Source organism: Phodopus roborovskii, unplaced genomic scaffold, assembly GCF_943737965.1.
Source record: "Phodopus roborovskii unplaced genomic scaffold, PHOROB, whole genome shotgun sequence".
Lineage (NCBI taxonomy): Eukaryota > Metazoa > Chordata > Mammalia > Rodentia > Cricetidae > Phodopus > Phodopus roborovskii.
Window position 1 is genome coordinate 4,629,506 of NW_026126469.1, and position 20,624 is coordinate 4,650,129.

The window sequence follows — 20,624 nt, forward strand, 5'->3', positions numbered from 1 at the left end:
TTTTTCTTTTTCAGTTTGTTTATATGGTGGATCACGTTGATAGATTTTCGCATGTTAAACCATCCCTGCAATCCAGGTATGAAGCCTACTTGATCATGGTGGATGATTTCTCTGATGTATTTTTGAATTCGGTTTGCCATTATTTTATTATTTTTGCATCGATGTTCATCAGGGATATTGGTCTGTAGTTTTCTTTCTTAGTTGTGTCTTTGTGAGGTTTGGGTACCAAAGTTATTGTGGCCTCATAAAAAGAGATTGGCAATAAACCTTCTGTTTCTATCTTGTGGAACAGTTTGAGGAGTAGTGGTATTAGTTCTTCCTTGAATGTCTGGTAGAATTCTGCACTGAATCCATCTGGCCCTGGACTTTTTTTCGTTGGAAGGCTTTCGATGACTGCTTCTATTTCATTTCGGGTTATAGGTCTATTTAAGTTGTTTGTCTGTTCTTGATTTAATTTTGGTAAGTGATAGTTATCCAGAAACTTGTCCATTTCCTTTGAATTTTCAATTTTTGTGGAATACAGATTTTCGAAGTATGACCTGAAAATTGTCTGGATTTCCTCTGTGTCTGTTGTTATGTTCCCCATTTCGTTTCTGATTTTGTTAATTTGCATGTTCTGTCTCTGCTTTTTCGTTAATTTGGATAAAGGTTTATCAATCTTGTTGATTTTCTCAAAAAACCAACTCTTTGTTGCATTGATTTTTTGTATTGTTTTCCTGGTTTCTATTTTGTTGATTTCAGCCCTCAAGTTGATTATTTCCTGGCGTCTGCTCCTGCGGGGTGAATTCGCTTCTCTCTGTTCTAAGGTTTTCAGTTGCGCTGTTAATTCATTTATGTGACTATCCTCTGTTTTCTTCATATGGGCACTTAGTGCAATGAACTTCCCTCGTAGCACTGCTTTCAAGGTGTCCCATAAGTTCGGGTATGTTGTATCCTCATTCTCGTTGAATATTAGAAAGTCTTTAATTTCTTTCTTTATTTCTTCTTTGACCCAGGAGTGGTGCAATTGCACATTGTTAAGTTTCCATGAGTTTGCAGGTTTTCTGCTATTTGTATTGTTGTTGAATTCCAATTTTAAAGCATGGTGGTCCGATAAGATACAGGGGACTATTTCTATTCTCTTGTATCTGTTGAGGTTTGTTATGTCTCCTAGTATGTGGTTGATTTTAGAGAAGGTTCCATGTGGAGCAGAGAAGAAGGTATATTCTTTTGTCTTTGGATGGAATGTTCTATAGATGTCTGTTAGCCCCAGTTGAGACATAACTTCTGTTAATTCTTTTGTTTCTTTGTTGAGTTTCTGATTTGTGGTCCTGTCTAGTGTTGAGAGTGGTGTATTGAAGTCTCCCACTATAAGTGTGTGAGGTTTTATATGAGCTTTGAGTTTTAGTAGTGTTTCTTTTACGAATGTGGGTGGCTTTGTATTAGGGGCATAGATGTTCAGAATTGAGACTTTATGTTGATGGATTTCTCCTGAGATGAATATGAAATGACCGTCTTCATCTCTTTTGACTAGTTTTGGTTTGAAGTCTAGCTTGTTAGATATTAGGATAGCTACGCCTGCTTGCTTCTTATTTCCATTTGATTGGAAAATCTTTTCCCAACCCTTTACCCTGAGGTAATGTCTATCTTTGGAGCTAAGATGTGTTTCTTGTATGCAGCAGAAGGATGGATTCTGTCTTCGTATCCATTCTGTTAATCTGTGTCTTTTTATAGGTGAGTTAAGACCATTAATGTTGAGGGTGAGTAAGGACCATTGATTGTTGATGGTTGTTTGATTTAGGTTTGTTGTTGGCAGTGGTATTGTGAATATATTTGTTCTGCTTCACCCTAGGTTTCTGGTGTAGTTGGATTATCTGTTGCCTACATTTTTGTGGGTGTAGTTACCTTCCTTGGGTTGGAATTTTCCTTCCAATACTTTCTGTAGGGCTGGATTTGTAGATACATATTGGGAAAATCTGGTTTTGTCATTGAATATCTTGTTCTCTCCATCTATATTGACTGAGAGTTTTGCTGGATATAGTAGCCTAGGCTGGCATCCGTGTTCTCTTAATACTTTTAGAACATCTATCCAGGACCTTCTGGCCTTGAGGGTTTCCATGGAGAAGTCAGGTGTAATTTTGATAGGTCTGCCTTTATATGTTACCTGTCCTTTTTCCTTTGCTGCTCTTAATATTTTTTCTTTATTCTGTATGCTAGGTGTTTTGATTATTATATGTCGAGGGGTCTTTTTTCTTTGGTCCAGCCTATTTGGGGTTCGGTATGCTTCTTGTACTTTCATGGGCATGTCCTTCTTCAGATTTGGAAAGTTTTCCTCGATGATTTTGTTGAATATGTTTTCAGCACCTTTGAGCTGGGCTTCCTCACCTTCCTCTATGCCTATTATTCTTAGGTTTGGCCTTTTCATGGTGTCCCACATTTCCTGGATATTGTGTGTTAAGGATTTGTTGGATTTATGGTTTTCTTTGGTCGATGAATCTATTTCTTCTAGTTTATCTTCTGCGCCTGAGATTTTCTCTTCCATCTCTTGAATTCTATTGGTTATGCTTGTGTCCGTGGTTTCCGATTTTTTGCCCAGCTTTTCAATTTCCAGCTTTCCTTCCATTTGTGTTGCCTTTATTTTCTCAATTTCGGTTTTCAAATCTTGAACCGTTTCCTTCACCTGGTTAATTGTTTTTTCTTGGCTTTCTGTACTTTCCTTAAGGAATTTGTTCATTTCTTCCACTTTTTTGTTTGTTTTTTCCTCTATTTCTTTAAGGGATTTTCTCATATCTTCTTTGAGGGCCTCTATCTTTTTTATGATGGTGATTTTTAAGTCGTACCCTTCTGCTTCCTCTGCTTTGTTGTTGTGTTCCATTCTAGTTGGTGTAGATTCCCTAGATTCTGGTGGTGTCATGTTTGTCTTTCTGTTGTTAGGTGTTCTCTTGTATTGCCTTCTTCCCATAGTTTCTTCCTGTAGGTGTTGGTGGTGTCTCTTCCCTCTCTCTATGGTCCTTCCCATATGGGCTTATGTGGATCAAAGATTCAATGTCTGTATCTCTGTGTGGTCCTAGCTCTCTAGGAGGCTTCTCTCTGGCCAATAGGCGGCGGGAGGGGGGGGGGGGGGGGGGGGGGGCGGGGGGGTTTTGGGGGGGGGGGGGGGGGCCGGGGGGGGGGGGGGGCCCCCCGGGGCGGGGCCGTGGGGGGGGGGGGGGGGGCCGGATTTGTGGGTCAAGGATCTTGCCTGCAGGAACTCCAAGTGGACCCGCAGAGATAGGCGGATCTCTGGGAGGGGGCCTGGGACTCCAGCAGAGGACTGGAGGCGGGGTCAGGGACCAAGCCGGTGGAAATTACAGGTGGTCCCACGTGGATAGTCAGGTCTCCTTTGTTCGGAGTTGCTCCAAGAGGTCTCCGAAGTAGGGTGGACTGTTGGCTCCACCCTCTGTCCCAGTGCTCAACCAGAGCGGCAGGACCGTAGGTGGGGTAGGGCACAGGGTAGGGGGGGGGGGGGGTAGGCTGGAGGTTGGGATGGGTGGGGGTGTATCAGAGCTCCAAGGGTGCTCTCAAAGGGGACTGGAGACAGGAGCAGCAGGATCAGGGCCTATCATACAATTTCAAGATGGAATCTAGATAAGTGCACACATTTAAAAATGATTTATTTAGGAGCTGGAGAGATGGGTCAGTGGTTAAGTATCCTGGCTATTCTTCTAGTTTCCAGCAAACACATGGTGGCTCACAACCATGTGTAATGAGATCTGGCATCCTTTTCTGGCATACAGACAGAACGCTGTATACATAATAAATAAAGAAATCTAAAATGTTTTTTAAATGATTTATTTGTCTTTATTCTAGTATATAAATGTTTTGTGTAGTATGGGTATGGGTAAAGGTCAAAAGACAGTGTTGGCTCCTGGAGTTGCAAATGGCCATCTGGGTGCTGAGAACTAAACCTGGGTCCTCTGCAAGAGCAGCCAGTGTTCTTAACTGTTGAGCCATCTCTCCAGCAGCCAAAAGTTGATACATTGGGATAAAGAACAAACTAATAATATCCTACCAGAGGATGAAGCTACTTATTTGAAAAGCTAAAAATTAGCTTAGAGTGGTGGTAGATATTCATAATCCTGCATGTGGAGGCAAAGGACCATGCATTTAACTCATTCTTGATTACAAAACAAGTTGGAGGCCAGTCTGAGCTACAGAAAAACAAAAAACAAAACAAGTACCTAAATACTGATCTTCAGATTTCTTCTCTGTAATAATTTTTGTAGTAATTAAATGTTAAAGGAAAATGAAACAAGACTGGCAGCTGTTGGAAGGGTTTGATGTGATTCTCCTTGGATCATTTCACTCACTCTAAAGCCTTAATTTCTCTTTGTTGCTCTGAATAACTCTCTTAATTTTGTTTTTGCATTTAATTACTGAGGGTGGGATGGGCAGGACATGCTTCAAACAGCATGTCTGTAGAACCTGATGACAACTTGTAGAAGTTACTTCTTTCTGTCTATTATGTGGGTCCTAGGAACCAAACTCAGGTCATCAGGCTTTATGGCAAGTACCTTTACTTTCTGAGCCATCTCATTGGCCCAAGAATAACTCTTCTTGAGCTGCAGGTCAGTATGTCTACTGCACACTGGACAGTGCTATGTGACCTTCCACATTTACATGGAGTCTAAATAGCCAAACTACCAGCAGTTTATTGATAAAACCTTGGCTTCAAATTCCCCAGAATTGGGGGAGGGCTGCAATAATACCCCCTCATATATGTATTGTACAGAGTAAATAAGATAACACACGAAGAGCCCAATACATAGTATACTATGTACCCAATAAAGGTTTTCTATTACTGTTATCTGCCCCACCCAACCCTGTTCCTCATCTTGTATCTAGTGGATAGTGTTACCTTTACACAGATACAAACTGCAAATAGGGCTATAATTGTAATGCCTCATAGGCTGGCACATAGCTTTGTGGTAGAATATTTCCAATATGGATCCCCCCCCACTCCTGAATGTAATACCACCTACCCAGTCACAAATTTCCATAAAGTTTAATGAACATGAATATATTTAAGATTTGTTTTGTTACTTTATATGTATATGGTGAATACATGTATGTGCATGTATGTGTGCATGAGTGCACTTACCTGTACATGTCCATGTGGAGGTCCAAGGTTGACATCATGTATTTTCCTTCATCACTCTCCACTTCAGATTTTGGGACAGCATTGCTCCCTGAAACTAGAGTTCTCATTTCTGCTAGACTGGCTAGTCATTCAGCCTCTAGGATCTGCCTGGCCCTCTGCCCAACTCTGGGGTGTGTGTGTGTGTGGGAAACACACGTATACTGCTGGACTAGGCTCATATGTGAGTGTTGGATGTCTACACTCAATTTATCATGCTTTCGTAGCAAGCACCCTTCTTAATGAGCCCTCTCCCCAGTCCCCAGACCCAGCAGCAGCAGCATTTCTGAGAGTTTGTTAGAATTGTAGCATCTCAGGCCCCATTTCAAACCTGAATCCGATCTGCATTTTAACACGAACCCCAGGTCATTAGTTTCCATTTAAAGTTTGAGAAGCAAACTTTGTGTGTAATCACTTATTGCTCAAACAAACCTATTGTATCATTTTACTGAAACTGCGCAATGTCTTGACTCCTTCCAGAAGTGCCATCCCCAGTTGTTCCTTCTTCTACTGGGGTTGGTCTTTTTTTTTTTTTTTATAGATAAGAAATTTAATCACATTCACCCCTGACTCCCAACTTCCCCTTTATGCTGCTGGGGAATCGAATCCTGTGCTTTTGTATCCCTCCACACTTCCCAGATATTGTTTTGGCTGGACCTTACAGCACATATCAAGATTGTGAGGAACCAGGCGAAACCTCAAAACTATGGGATTGAAACAGGTTAATAAGATATGATGCCATGGAAGGGACTGGAGAAATGGCTCAGTAGTTAAGAACCACTGAGTTCAATTCCCAGCAACCACATGGTGACTCAAAACCAGACAAAACACTGTACACATAATAAATAGATAAATAAATAAATCTTTAAAAAAGATATGACATCATATAAATAATGTAAAAGCTCTGGAGAGGCAATAATAGTTAAGTGTGAACACTGACACACAAACACTTCAGTTTTTGTCTGGAGAGATGGCTCAGTGGTTAAGAGCAATCACTGTTTCAGATGACTGGAGTTCAATTCCCAGCACCCTCCTGGCAGCTCACAATCGTAACTCCAGGTCAAGGGGATCTGTCACCCTCTTCTGGTCTCTGTAGGCACTATACACATGTGGGACATGGATAAAGCACCCATATACATAAATTAATAAAAACTTATAAAAATAAAAAGAGAGTTCTAGCTCTGAGCAAATGTTCTATGTTACAGAACAACAGAAGTGGAAACATATCTTAAATTCCTAGATTTTTTTTCTGAGACAGAGCTTTCCTGTGTAGCTTTGGAGCCTGTCCTGGAACTTGTTCAGTAGACCAGGCTAGCCTGGAATTCACAGAGATCTTCCTGCCTCTGCCTCCTGAGCACTGGGATTAAAGGCATGTGCCATTGCCAACCAGCATCCTAGATTTTTTTTTTTTTTTGAGGGTTAGGTGGATTAGTATGTAGCTTTGAACATGATACTCAACAGTTACTGCTTTTTTCTTTTGTACCATGTATAATCCTCAAAAACCTTACTTAGAACTTTGATTTCTACCCTGTTGGTCTTCATTAATATTTCCTGTTCTAAATGCCTTTCTTATTTTTATGTGTATGGGTGTTTTGTCTGCATGTATATGTACTACATGTGTGCATGGTGCCCTTGCAGGCCAGAAAAAGGCATTGGATCCCTGGGACTGGAGTCACAGATGGTTGTTAAATGAAAAATCAGTCCTGGGTCCTTTGGAAGAGTGGCCAGTGCTCTTAACTGCTGAGCCATCTCTCCAGGTCCCTGTCCTAAATGTTTTAAAGTGTTGTGTAGTGTTGACACTTGACATATAAGCTTCTAAACTAGAAATCAGTGTTTATGTGATATATGGTTGATTCAACCTGTAGAAGATTTCCATGTGTGTATGTTTAATTTGTTAGCTGTTGCTATCAGAATTAGGAGAACACTTTTTAAAAATACTTTTTAAAACTCCAGATCCACACAGTTTTATTGAGGAGATAGTTCAGAAAGGGGACGTGTCTTTTTAACATAGCATTTGTCTAAAATAAGGACTTCTGTAGCCATTGATATATTTTGTGTTTATTTTCTATTTGTTCTAATCCTATGTACCCCAAACAAGATTAACATGTCTGTATTGCTTACTAATTATTTTACCCACATGCTTATTATTGCACTACTCTAAGCTCTAGCAATAAAGCTTAAATTTGATCAATTCATTGAGGGAAAAAGGCTAGGGTTCAAGATGGCTCAGTGGGTAAAGGTGCACACTGTCAAGCCTAAGGACCTCAGTTTGATCCCCAGGCTTTACAAGGTGGAAAGAGAGAACTGAGGCTCACAGTTTGTTTTCTGAATTCCACTTTTTAAGGAGGTGGAACCGGGAGGCTCAGAAGTCAAAGGCAACCTTAACTTCATAGGGAGTTTGAGGTTGAGGTTGGCCTGGTCACAGAATCCATCAGAAAAAAGTTCAAGAAACAGTTGATTCTTGTGACCAATTTACTTTATCATAGAAATGAAATTGGCAATGAAAGTCTAAAGTGTAAAACATCTTTCCCGGGACTGGGGAATGAGCTCAAACCAGTTGAGTACTTGCCAAGTATGCAGGAGCCCTGCATTCAATACCGACAGCCAGTGAACTGGGAGTGGAGGTGTGAATTTCCAGCTCTTAGAAGATGGAAGCAGGAACATCAGAGGTTTAAGGTCATCCTCACCTGTGTAGGCAGTTCAAGGACACCTGAGTTACTAGAACCTTGGTTTAAAAAAATAAAAATAAAGCAACCACAAAAAGTCCTTTCTTCAAAATTTCAATAAAAGAGGCTGTTTGTATTGTACAGATGTTCACTGAGATGGTAGCAGAACTTGACGCTAGGAAAATATTTGTGACCTTCTTAAAGCAGCTGTTGTAATATCATTGTTTGTGTACTAACTAAAAGGATGCTCTTTTCTTCCAGAAGGAAAGGAACTAATATATTACAATGACATAGAATATTTGGCCACTATGTTTTTCCTAAAGAAATTTTCTTACTCGGTTCCATGGACACTAGGCAACCTAAAGAGTTTGGCTGCACTTGAAGTTTTCTAACAGGCAAAGTCACTGACTAATAGATAACTCCATCCAGATCCTATGGCAATTACTATTCCTTCTAGAATGGAAGTTAATTGCATCCTACTGTGCCGAGTCAGACCCATAGGGAACCATAATCCAGTCACTCCGTAGGATACTGTGAGATACACCATGCGGTCATCTAGGGATATGGCTATACTTGGTAGGCTAGGTGGCTACCTGGAGTGTTTCTACAGAATGGTAACAATTCACCATAGAAATCTTAGGAAACAATGGATAGCTGTTACATTTACCATAGAAATCTTAGGAAACAATGGATAGCTGTTCATTATGATGTGTCCCTTTTCTAGTAGTAACAACTCAATTTTCTTTGGGTAAACCGTCTTGTCTGCACACTCCTGTAGTTTAAAGGGCTGAGCCCCCAACCCCCAGCACAGGATTTTGTGCTCTCCAACCAGAATTACCAGTGTTGGCTGGAAGGTTGGGCATGTGACTTTGTCCAGGCTAATGACACTCAGCAGAGACCCTTTCAGAAACTGTTGGTAAAACAATGCTGCTCCCTGCTAGGATGTCAGGATAGTGAACGCATATTTGGGACCCAACATATTACAGTGTTTTTTGAGTACAAAGGCAAAGTAGGAAAAATAGAATTTAGAGATAGATATAATTTCCTGCTGCCAGAATTTGAGGTTGTATTCAAGTTGCTCCTGGATTTCACAGGATGATGAGCCTACACCAACATAGGCTTTTTTTTTTTTTTGTTTTGTTTTTTTTTTTTTCGAGACATAGTTTGAACTAGTTTTCTGTCGTTTGATACCAGAGTTCCAACACACAATTTAGCTCCATTTTCTTCAAATTTGCTTACAAGTTTTCCATAAATCTGAGGGAACATGAATCAAAAACTCATGAATGAAGGAATGAGAGGAAATAATTGGCATTAGCCTGAAAATTAAAGATATCCAGGTAGCTGCATGTGGGATACTGAGAAACTGAAATAATTGCTAATAAGCAAAATGCAAAAGGAAAATAAGAAAGATTGGGATGATGCTCTTTTTTTGGAGGGGGGCTCACTCTGTAGATCAGGCTGGCCTCACACATCGATCCACCTGCCTCTGCCTCAAGAGTTCTGGGATTAAAGTTATTAACATTATTTGGCAATGAATAATGGAACCAATTTTAAAAATCAATATCCTGCCAAATACTTCAGAATTAAGACAGTATATTAGGCAAGCAGTGGTGATGCATGCTTTTAATCCCAGCACTCAGGAGAGAGTTAGAGTCCCAAGACAGCCAGGGCTACACAGGAAAACCCTATTTGGAACCTCCCCATCCCACCAAAAAGACATTATACTAAAGAATGTTTTGGTCGAGATGAATACAATTAGCATAGTAATACACTTTAGGAAACCATGAAATATGCTGTCTCAGTTTGAGTGTTATTGCTGCGGAGAAACACCATGACCACAGCAACTGTTACAAAGGAAAACATTTAATTGATGCTGTCTTACAGTTTCAGAGGGTTAGTCCATTATCAACATGGAAAGAAGCATGGTGGCATGCAGGCAGATGTGGTGCTGGGAAGGAGCTGAGAGTTCTACATCTTGATCTGCAGGCTGCCACACTGGGCCTGGCTTAAGCTTCAGAAACCTCCAGCAAGGCCACACCTCCTATGAGCCTATGAGCCTATGGGGACTATTTTCTTTTAGACTGCTACATATACCAAGTACTATTGCACAGACTTAGAGGATAATTCTTTTTCTACGGGGCAGGTGACCGCCAGGCTGACTAGCAGAGAAGCTGCTTGTTTATCCTTTTGCAGGGTTCCTTGGGTTATCTTAAGATGTGCTGTCATCTGTCTTACTAGTCAGAAGCTGCCAGTCCAGTAAACCTTGGAACAAACATGGCATGAACAAGGTTGAGGTAAGCAAGGGTGCAGCACTTACACCCTCTTTGCAGGTGTGGTGCCAGCACTGAGGCTGAAACCTTTCAGCATTCTGTCCAGGGGGCTCATATCCCAACCTAGGCTTGTCTCTGTCAAGAAAAATTGACACCAACAGTATAAGAACTTCCTCATCAAATAGAAGAAAGGTGGTCTGACCCTCTGCCATTTGTGTCTCACTCCTGCATTGTTTTTGTCAAGGGACTGATTGGGAAGGATTCTCTGGCTGCAAGAAGCATGCATAGCTGCTCAGGTCTCCCACTCATCTCATCACTGGGCTCCACATTCATGACCTCACTTGATGGTGTGCTTTGGGTATGAATACCCCCAAAGAAGCTCACATGTTGAAAACTAATGGACCTACTCACTGGGAGGTGATTATGTACGGAGGCCTCTTATGCAGCTTGAGGATTAACCCACTGATGGCTACATAATCTGATGGTATTATTTGGAAATATTTGGCAGTGATGTCTAGGTAGATAAAACAGATCAATGTGCATGTTCTAGAGGGCCATATCTTGTCCCAGAACCCCAGCTCTGCTTCCTGGTCATTACATTCACTCCACCCTGAAGTTCTGCCCCACCAGTCCCACAGCAAGGGAACCAAGCAAGTGCAGACTAAAATCTCTGAAACCATGATCCCAAATAAATCTCTCATCCTTTTAAGTTGTTCATGTTAGGTATTTTGTCATGGCTGCAAGAAGCTGTCTAGCCTCCCTAACTACCACCAAATACCATCAGTATATGAATGTGAAGGATTGACCTCCCAACACTAGAATTTTGAAGGGACAGTCAAAATTATCCTCAGACCAATAGGGAGTTAGTCTAATAGCCCCTGGCAATACACTGTACCACACTGTAAAAAAGGCAAAAAGAAGCTATCTCTTTGGGGTGTTGTCTTGATCCCAACAGGCTCATGTATTTGAAAAGATGGTCTCTAGGTATTAGCAAAGCTTTAGGAGGTTGGAGGCCTTTTTGAAATGGGACCCAAATGACAATCATAGGGGAAAGACTCTTGGGTTAGAGTCACATACAGTTATAGTCTGAGGTCTGTTGTCTGATTGGCGGCTGAGATGTAGGCACATTGCTTTAAGTCTACACAGGAGTCTCTTCTGCTGCCACAAACACCATCCTGCTTCTCTGCCACGACACTGTGAGCTAAAATAAATCATTCTCCTGGGTTGATTCTGTCAGGCATTTTGTACAAGTAATGAGAAAAGTCTCAGGCTTCCTTCACTATTAGCATTTTACAAGAATGTGGCACCTTCATTACGATCCACAAACCATTGTTAATACACAATAAAGCCTGCACTTTATTCAGCTAGCCTTAGCTTTTATTTAAGGTCCCTTTTCTATTTGAGACTAAGCAGCACAGGGGATATCTTCTCATGTCTCATTGGGAGACTGGGTCAGTGATCTGTCACATATCACAGTAAGAAGAAAGAAAGCATGACCACCAATGAGTTGTTGGGATTTATGCTTGTCACCTTGGAGAGAGCAAGTCTTCTTCCTTGTCACAAGGGAAGCAGTACACATCACTCAAGTTGGCACACTAGTACCAGCTGGGAAGTGAATATCTGGGCCACAGAGAAGTCTGTCTTTCCTTGTCTTCAGGGCCCAGACATTCTACTTTCCCCAGCTACCTACCCCTTCATCCCAACAGTTCACCGAAGTTTACCTGCCCACTGATTCATGTTTTACCCAAGAATCTCTCCATCTTTCCAGTTACCTAAACCAAAGTATAAGCATCTTCCTTCTTTACTAGCCTCCACATCTGACTCACAACCACATTTTGTCACAGGACTGACCAACACACACCCACACACAAAACTACACCCCCACATATATACACACACCCCTACACAAACACACACACACACAATTACATACACACCCCATGTATACCTCCCCACATACACATGAACATCACCCCTCCACACACACATACACACACACCCTCTACTTTAGGGTTTCTATTGCTGTGAAGAGACACCATGACCATGGCAACTCTTATAAAGGAAAACATTTAATGGAGGCTCTATTATAGTTCAGAGGTTTAGTCCATTGTTGTCATGGCAGGAAGCAAGATAGCTTGCAAGCAGACAAAGTGCTGGAGAAAGAGCAGAGAGTTCTTACATCTTGATCTTCAGGCAATAGGAAGGATTCTGAGCGTCATGTTGAACATAGATTGAGCAAAGGAGATGTCAAAGCCCATCCTCACAGTGACACATTTCCTCCTACATGGTCATACCTATTCCAACAAAGCCACACTTCCTAATAGTGACAGTTCCTATGAGCTTATGGGTACCAATTATATTCAAACTACCACACACACAGCACACATGCATGACATACACATGCGCGTGCCACACACACACACACACACACACACACACACACACACATATCACATATTTTGAGACAGAGAGTCACATTTCACTATGTTGCTCTAGCTGGCCCAGAACTTCCTATATAGACTATGCTTGCCTTGAACTCACAGATATCTACCTTCCTCTACCTCTCAAGTGCTATAATTAAAGATGTACATTACCATGCCCAGATATATTGTTTACTTTTTAAAATAATCTTTAATGTTTAGAATGTGCTATGGTCTTAATGTTTATATCTTCTGCCATTTAAACATTGAAATCCTAATTCCAAGATGGCACTAAGAGGTGGGCCTTTGGGAGATGATCGAGTCATAGGAGTGGAGCCAACATGGAGGATGGTGGTGCCCTTTTATATATATAAAAAAAAAATTCCAGGGAGGCCTTTAACATGGGAGGTTGTAGCTAACAGATGACCATCTGAGAACCAGAAAGTAGGTCCTTACCAGACACTGAATCTGCTTCCATCTTAACCTAGAATTTCCCTCCTTCCAGCACCATGAAAAACAAATGTTCATTGTTTTTAGTTACCTAGTTTGTGGTATTTTATCATAGCAATATGTCTTAATTACTGCTCTATTGCTATTAAGAGACACCAATACCAAGACAACCCTTGTAAGACAAAGCATTTAGTTGAGGACTTGCTTACAGTTTCAGAGATGCTACATCCTGATCCATAGGCAGAGAGAGAGAGAGAGAGGAAGAGAGAGAGAGAGAGAGGAAGAGAGAGAGAGAGAGGAAGAGAGAGAGAGAGAGAGAGAGAGAGAGAGAGAGAGAGAGAGAGAGAGAGAGGAAAAGACTGGACTTGGCATGGACTTTTGAAACCTCAAAGCCCACCCCCCCAGTGACACACTTCCTCCAACAAGGTCAAATCTCCCAATCCTTCGAATCCTTTCAAATAGTGCCACTTTGTGGTGACTAAGAATTTAAATATATGAGCCTATGGGGGCAGTTTTAATTCCAGTCACCACACAGTACAAATGGACCAAGACAGGTCAGTGTTAGAATATAGACACATTGGAACTACAGTTCAGAGAGTTTCCAGGGCTCCTTGCCAGGCTTCTCTCATTAGTAACATTTTATATTAATGTGCATTCATTACATTGGACAAACCAGTATCAACACACTATTATTGATTAAAACCCACGCTTTGTTCAGATTTTCTTATCTTTCCTACAATGTTCTTTCTCTGTATTGTGATTTCATCTAACTCAGTGCATTATTTTTAGGCTCTCTTAGTTGTTAGAGTTTCTAAGACTGCCTTACATATTGAGAAATGCTGGTCTAGCTGTTTTAAAGTTTTAGGTTTTATGCTGAGGTCTTTCATCCATTTGGAGTTAATTTTCATTCTTTTACAAGTAGATATTCACTTTCTCCAATACTATTTATTGAAGATGTTGCCTCTTCTCCATTATGTAACTTTGGCATCTTTGTCAAAAATTAGGCATGTTCAGTTTTGTGGACTTATATTTGAGTCCTCTGTTTTCTCCCAGTGATCTGGTGTGTGTGTGTGTGTGTGTGTGTGTGTGTGTGTGTGTGTGTCCAGAAGAATGGTATTCTTATTACTATAATTTAACTTGAAATCAGGTGTGGTGGTTTGAATGAGAATGGCTCCCATAAGCTCATACTTTTGGCAGGGCATTGGTGGCACACGCCTTTAATCTCAGCACTCCGGACTGCCTCTGGGCAGGCAGATCTCTGTGAGTTTGAGGCCAGCCTAGTCTACAAGAGCTAGTTCCAGGACAGGCTCCAAAGCCACAGAGAAACCCTGTCTTGAAAAACAAAAACAAACAAAAAAGCTCATATGTTTGAGTACTTGGCTCCCAGTTAGTGGAACTTTTTGGGAAGGATTTGGGGTGTGACCTTGTTGGAGTGGGTATGGTCTGACTAAAGGAAGAGTGTCACTGGGAGTTTCAAATGTGTGATTCCCAGTTAGCTCTCTGTCTCATGGTTGTATCTCAAGATGTAAGCTCTTAACCACTGCTCCAGTACCATGTCAGCTTGCCTGCTGCCATGGTTGTCATGGACTCTCACCATCTGAAATTGTATGTCCTAATTAAATACTTTCTTTTATAGGTTGCCTTGGCCATGGTGCTTTTATCCTAGCAATAGAAAAGTAACTAAGGTTTAGTAATGCCTCTTTAAAAATTCATTGTTTTGCTCATGGCAATCTGGGATCTTTTGTGAATCCAAATATTTTTTAGATTTTTTTCTTTTTCTGTGAAGAACAACACTGGAAATTTAATTGCAATTGTATTAAATCTTAAAATTGTTTTTTGGTAAGATTGCCATTTCCACAAAATTGATTATTTTGATACATGAGAATTGCAGGTCTTTTCATTTTCTAGTGTCTTTCTCAGTTCCTGCCCTCATGAACTTAGTTTGTAGAGGTCGTTCAATTCCTTGATGGTTAGATTTTTTTTTATTCCAAGGTTTATTTTTTTTGTTTGTTTGTTTTGTTTTTTTGGTTTTTGGAGACTGTCCTGGAACTAGTTCTGTAGACCAGGCTGGACTCAAACTCACAGAGATCCATCTGCCTCTGCCTCCCGAGTGCTGGGACTAAAGGCATGTACCACCAACGCCTAGCTCCAAGGTATTTTTTTAGATTTAGTTTTTTGGGACAGGGTCACTATCATGTTGCCTTGGATGGCCTAGAACACACAGAGAACTGCCTGATTCTGCCTCCCAAGTGCTATGTTTTTACTTACTTTTTGATACAACCTGTGAATGGGGTTGTTTCTTTAAGTTGGATAATCATTGTTATAGAGGAAGGTCACTAATTCTTTTTATGTTAACTTTGTATGCTTTGCTGAAAGTGTTTTTCAGTTACAGTTTTTTTTTTCTTTTCTTTCTTTTCTTTTCCAGGTGCAGTGATCTTTATTGATGGTACTCAAGAGAGCAGGGCTCCCTAAGCCCCTTCATTCTGTGGGTTTGGGATGGAAACTGTGAGGGAGATTAGTGTCGGGGGTTGTTGGACAGGGACTGCTCAGCAGCCAGGGCCTCTCTCTTGCTCATGTCCTTGCTGGGGGTGGATGGTCCAGGATGGGCTCTTACTCCTTGGAGGCCATGTAGGCCATGAGGTCCACCACCCTGTTGCTGTAGCCGAATTCATTGTCATACCAGAAAATGAGCTCTACAAAGTTGTCATTGAGAGCGATGCCAGCCCCAGCGTCAAAGGTGGAAGAGTGGGAGTCACTGTTGAAGTCGCAGGAGACAACCTGGTCCCCGGTGTAGCCCAGGATGCCCTTCAGTGGGCCCTCGGATGCCTGCTTCACCACCTTCTTGATTTTGTCATACTTGGCAGCTTTCTCCAGGCGGCATGTCAAGTATGACAGCTTTCTCCAGGCGGCATGTCAGATCCACGACGGACACATTGGGGGGTAGGAACCCGGAAGGTCATGCCAGTGAGCTTCCCGTTCAGCTCTGGGATGACCTTGCCCACAGCTTTGGCAGCACCAGTGGATGCAGGGATGATGTTCTGGGCAGCCCCACGTCCATCACACCACAGCCTCCCGGAGGGGCCATCTACAGTCTTCTGGGTGGCAGTGATGGCATGGACTGTGGTCATGAGTCCTTCCACAATGCCAAAGTTGTCATGGATGACCTTGGCCAAGGAGGCTAAGCAATTGGTAGTGCAGGAAGCACTGGTGACAATCTTGAGGGAGTTGTCATATTTCTCATGGTTCACACCCATCACAAACATGGGGGCATCAGCAGAAGGGGCGGAGATGATGACCCTCTTGGCCCCACCCTTCAAGTGGGCCCCAGCCTTCTCCATGGTGGTGAAGACGCCAGTAGACTCCACAACATACTCAGCACCAGCATCACCCCATTTGATGTTGGCGGGATCTCGCTCCTGGAAGATGGTGATAGCCTTCCCGTTGATGACAAGCTTCCCATTCTCAGCCTTGACTGTGCCCTTGAACTTGCCGTGGGTAGAGTCATACTGGAACATATAGACTATGTAGTTGAGGTCAATGAAGGGGTCACTGATGGCAACAATGTCCACTTTGCCAGAATTGATGGCAGCCCTGGTAACCAGGCGTCCAATACGGCCAAATCCGTTCACTCTGGCCTTCACCATTGTGTCTCAGAAACGAGGCTGGCACTGCACGAAAAGATACAGCTGTCTCTAGAACAGGGAGGAGCAGAGAGCCTCAGTTACAGTTTTCTGGTGCAGTCTTGCTGGCAGGTCTAAGGTACCTTAGCTTCATACTTTCCTATTCATAATACGCTTGTTTCCTTTTCATGTGTCATTGCTGCAGTGACACTATATGAAACAGGTGTATATATATATAGAGAGAGAGAACTCCCTTATCTTAATCTTGATGTCAGTGAGAGTGATGGAAGTTTTTTCCATTTATGGTAAGCTTGGCTATATGTTTGCTACATATAGCCTTTATCATGTTGAGATATGTTCTTTTCATCCCATAGCCTCTCTAGGCTTTTCATGTTAGATTTTTATTAAAGGTTGTTTCTGTATGTATTGAGATGATCATTTAATATCTGTCCTTGAGGTCATTTATGTGATGGGTTACTTTGACTTATGTATTTTGAGCCACCTCTGCAGCTGTGAAAGGAAGACAATTCAGCTGATGAGCTTTTCTTTTTAATAATTTATTTTTATTTTTTATGAATTGGTGTTTTGCCTTCTGTGTGAGGGTGTTGGATCCCCTGGAACTGGAGTTACAGATGGTTGTGAGCTGCCATATGGGTGCTAGAAACTGAACTCAGGACCTCTGGAAGAGTAGCCTTTGCTCTTAACCTCTGAGCCATCTCTCTAGCCCTTTTGGATGAGCTTTTTAAAATGCAATCTTGAATTCAGTTTGCAAGTATTTTATTGAGAAATTTTTGTCTATGTTCATAAGGAAGATTAGTCTATAGTTTTACCTTCATTTGTGCCTGGTTTTGCTATCATTATAATGCTTGTTTCACAAAAAGAAATAAAAAGATTTCATTTCTTATTCTTTCTCTTCTTCCCTCTGTTGGAAACTCAGCATTCTGCTGACCCCGCCCCCTAATGATGCATGGTCAGTGTGGCCACATCATGGTTACATCATGAGTTATGGGGCTGTGTCAGCACTCAGTACACACGTGCAAGCTTCCCCTTTTAAGCAAGTGCCCCTCCCCCTTCTCCCCCCTTCTCCTGCTCCCAGTTGGCCAACATCTATCCCGCTTCTTTTCCTTCCACCAATAAACTCCATGTGGGCGCATTGAGTTCATGTATCATTGCCTGCCACTGCAGCAAAAGAACAACATTTTGTGTAGTGAAACTTGGTCAGTCTCTCTCCATAATCTCTCTCACCGCCTGTTGGTGGGTGGCTGGAGACACTCAGGGATCCTGTGTCTGAACCAGCAGCTCACTTTTCATCTAACCGTTCGCTAGGGCCACTATCCAACACTGGCTACGATTCGGTAAGGGACCCCTTCTCCCAGTCAGTGTAAATGTTTCCCTGAACCTGAAGGTGTGTCCAGCAACCTTCTGGTGTTCTTGGAAGCAGGGGAGCCCCCAGCCACAGTCTTAAAGGCCGTGGCTGATCCTTCTTTCTGACCATCACCTTTGGTACATTTCCCATGGGTGAGGTCCAGCTCTGTCCTCGCTGAGCGGTACATTCAACTTTATGCTTTTGGCAATTACAAATTACTGCCTTTCAGACTGCTGAGTCCTATCGGGCATCTTGCTGTTGGCCTCTCTTTCAGGCTAATGAGCTCCAAGAGTGATCTGCCAGTTTTGCTTCACCCATGGGAAATAAACCAATGAAAGAAATAAGCCTGTCTACTCCACTGGGATGTCTGCTAGAAAAATTAAAACCCCTTCACTTAATGCCATTTGTTAAGGCAACCAGACTCATTCACCTCTGTGCTAAGAAATGGCCTAGATACCCTCTAGAAAATAAGTCAAATTGGCCACATACTGGCTCTGTAGACCCCGATATTTTACGGGACCTTTCCAATTACTGCCAACAGACAGGTAGATAGAAGGAGTTACCATATGTTCAAGCTTTCTTTTTCCTCTGTGCTAAATACTCTCTTCCCTCTTCCTCTTTTCCATCTCATGTCCATCTATCTATGAAAGCTAAACCTAAGGAAACCCCCGCTAACGAACCTCCACTGCTCCATCCTCAACATCCAACTACTCCTTTTTCTCCTACTCTTCCTTCTTCTTCATCCCCAGCTTCTTACTGGGCCACTCCAAATGCCCAGCTTTCATGCTTCTACATGCCCTCAACCTATGAAAGCCGACCTAGCCACAGTTCTCCCCTTGTGAGAAGTGGCTGGAGTGGATGGTCTGGTTAAAGTGTATATCCCCTTCTCAAACACAACATAGACTGAGTTCTAACTCCACTACTTTCATAAAAGAGTTCCAGTACATCATCCAACCTATAGTCTCACTTTTCAATATATATACATGATCTTAACCAACAACCTTCTACTTGAGGAATGAAGATGAATTTGGGAGTAGGCTAGAACCCATGCAGATGAAGTTCACCAGACTTATGCAGCTCACCCTACTGGGTCCAGGCTGTTCCAGATCAGGAGCTCCACTGGGACTACAATACCCCAGGGGGAATTCTGGATAGAGATCAGTTTACAACCTGTCTCATGGCTGGTCTCTGTAAGGTTGCCCTAAAGTCAACAAACTATGAAAAGCTTCTAGAAGTAGTTCAGGACAAAAGGAAATCCCTCACAGTTCCTAGAATGCCTTACACAGGCCTTCTTACAGTATACTAACCTAGACCCTGAGACATCAGAGGGGAGACAACTCCTTATGACATACTTTTTTCTCAGAGCTACCCTGACATTAGGGCTAAATATAAGCCTCTGGAGCTAGGACCCCCTAACCTCACAGGCAGAATCCTTAAGAATGGCTTTTTGTTTTGTTTTGTTTTTTGAGACAGGGTTTCTCTATGTTGTTTTGGAACCTGTCCTGGAACTAGCTCTGTTAGACCAGGCAGGCCTCGAACTCACAGAGATCTGCCCGCCTCTGCCTCCCAAATGCTGGGATTAAAGGCGAGTGCCACCAAAGACAGGTTTAAGAGTGGCTTTTAAGGTGTACCATGGGAAAGATAGCAAAGCCCTTAAACATAAATAAATACCAGATGCTGGCCAAGGCCATCCGACCAACCTTAGTGTCTGCCTAGGATCCCTTACTGTCAGTGGCTCAAGGACAGCAGCACCCATTTTTTGAATGTGGTCAGGAGGGGCATTGGGCCTGAGATTGCTTTGGACTTTTAAACAGTGTTGAGATGGAAAGATCATGGGAACTTTTTTAATTGGCCAGTGCATTTTGCTTTGTGATATAGTAACTAGCCTAGCATGGCCAGCAGGTAGAATTGGGTGGTTTGAATAAATACCCCCATAGTCTCAGACATTTGAATGCTTGGTCTCCAGTAGGTAACTTGTTTGGGGAAACTTAGGAAGTGTGTCCTGAGGAAGAATGTCACTGGGGGTGGGCTTTGAGACCTCCAACCACTTTCCTCTCTTTGCCCTTTGCCTTGTGCTTGCTGTTTAAGATGTGAATTCTTGTGGGTGCGGTGGCTGTTATATCCAAGTCACGAAGACCCCTGGAGACCACCAATGAGACAGACTCACCAAACTGCAAATGCAAAGCTTTAGAGATGTAGCAGCCTCCAGAGGGAAAGGCCACCTAGCCTATTGCAGGAGTTTTAAAGACAAAAATCACAGAATTATATCAGTAGGTAGGGAGAAGTGTGGGTTGGATCCTGATTGGTTGACATTTGGGGGAAAATTAGGGGAATTTCTCAGAGTCAGGGCAACTGGTCTGTTAACCCTTTTGATTGGTTGACTACAGATGGGAACATTTGGTGGTTTCTATGGCTTTGTCTGTCTCTTGGAGGTGGTCTGTTGTACATGGTTCCCAGGGACCAAGATCCTGGATTGTCTTTGTGGCAAAACAGTTTCCAGGAACTAAGTCTAAGAGGAAGGTTGTCTTGGAGTTTCTTTGTGGTTTGTTTTGGTCCTTCATATCTGTTTCTTAAAGGTGGCCTGTTGCTCAAAACACAATATCTAAGAACTAAATTTCGTTGTGGCTAGGGGGAAGGGTGGGCTGGGTTTGTTCTGAAGGCTTTCCCACAACCTTTA

General features: G+C 42.3%; 1 protein-coding gene and 1 pseudogene across 1 annotated transcript; both read right to left on the minus strand.

Moving 5' to 3' along the window:
- Positions 1–15,461: 15,461 nt before the first annotated feature.
- LOC127227104 (glyceraldehyde-3-phosphate dehydrogenase-like) lies at positions 15,462–15,841 on the minus strand (the record flags this gene model as incomplete). The annotated part of the gene is made up of 1 exon (XM_051191386.1): positions 15,462–15,841. A coding segment is annotated over one exon (270 nt), but the record flags the coding sequence as incomplete, so codon positions are not given.
- A 10-nt stretch (positions 15,842–15,851) lies between these two features.
- On the minus strand, positions 15,852–16,672 carry LOC127227106 (glyceraldehyde-3-phosphate dehydrogenase-like; annotated as a pseudogene).
- Between the last annotated feature and the right edge of the window lie 3,952 nt (positions 16,673–20,624).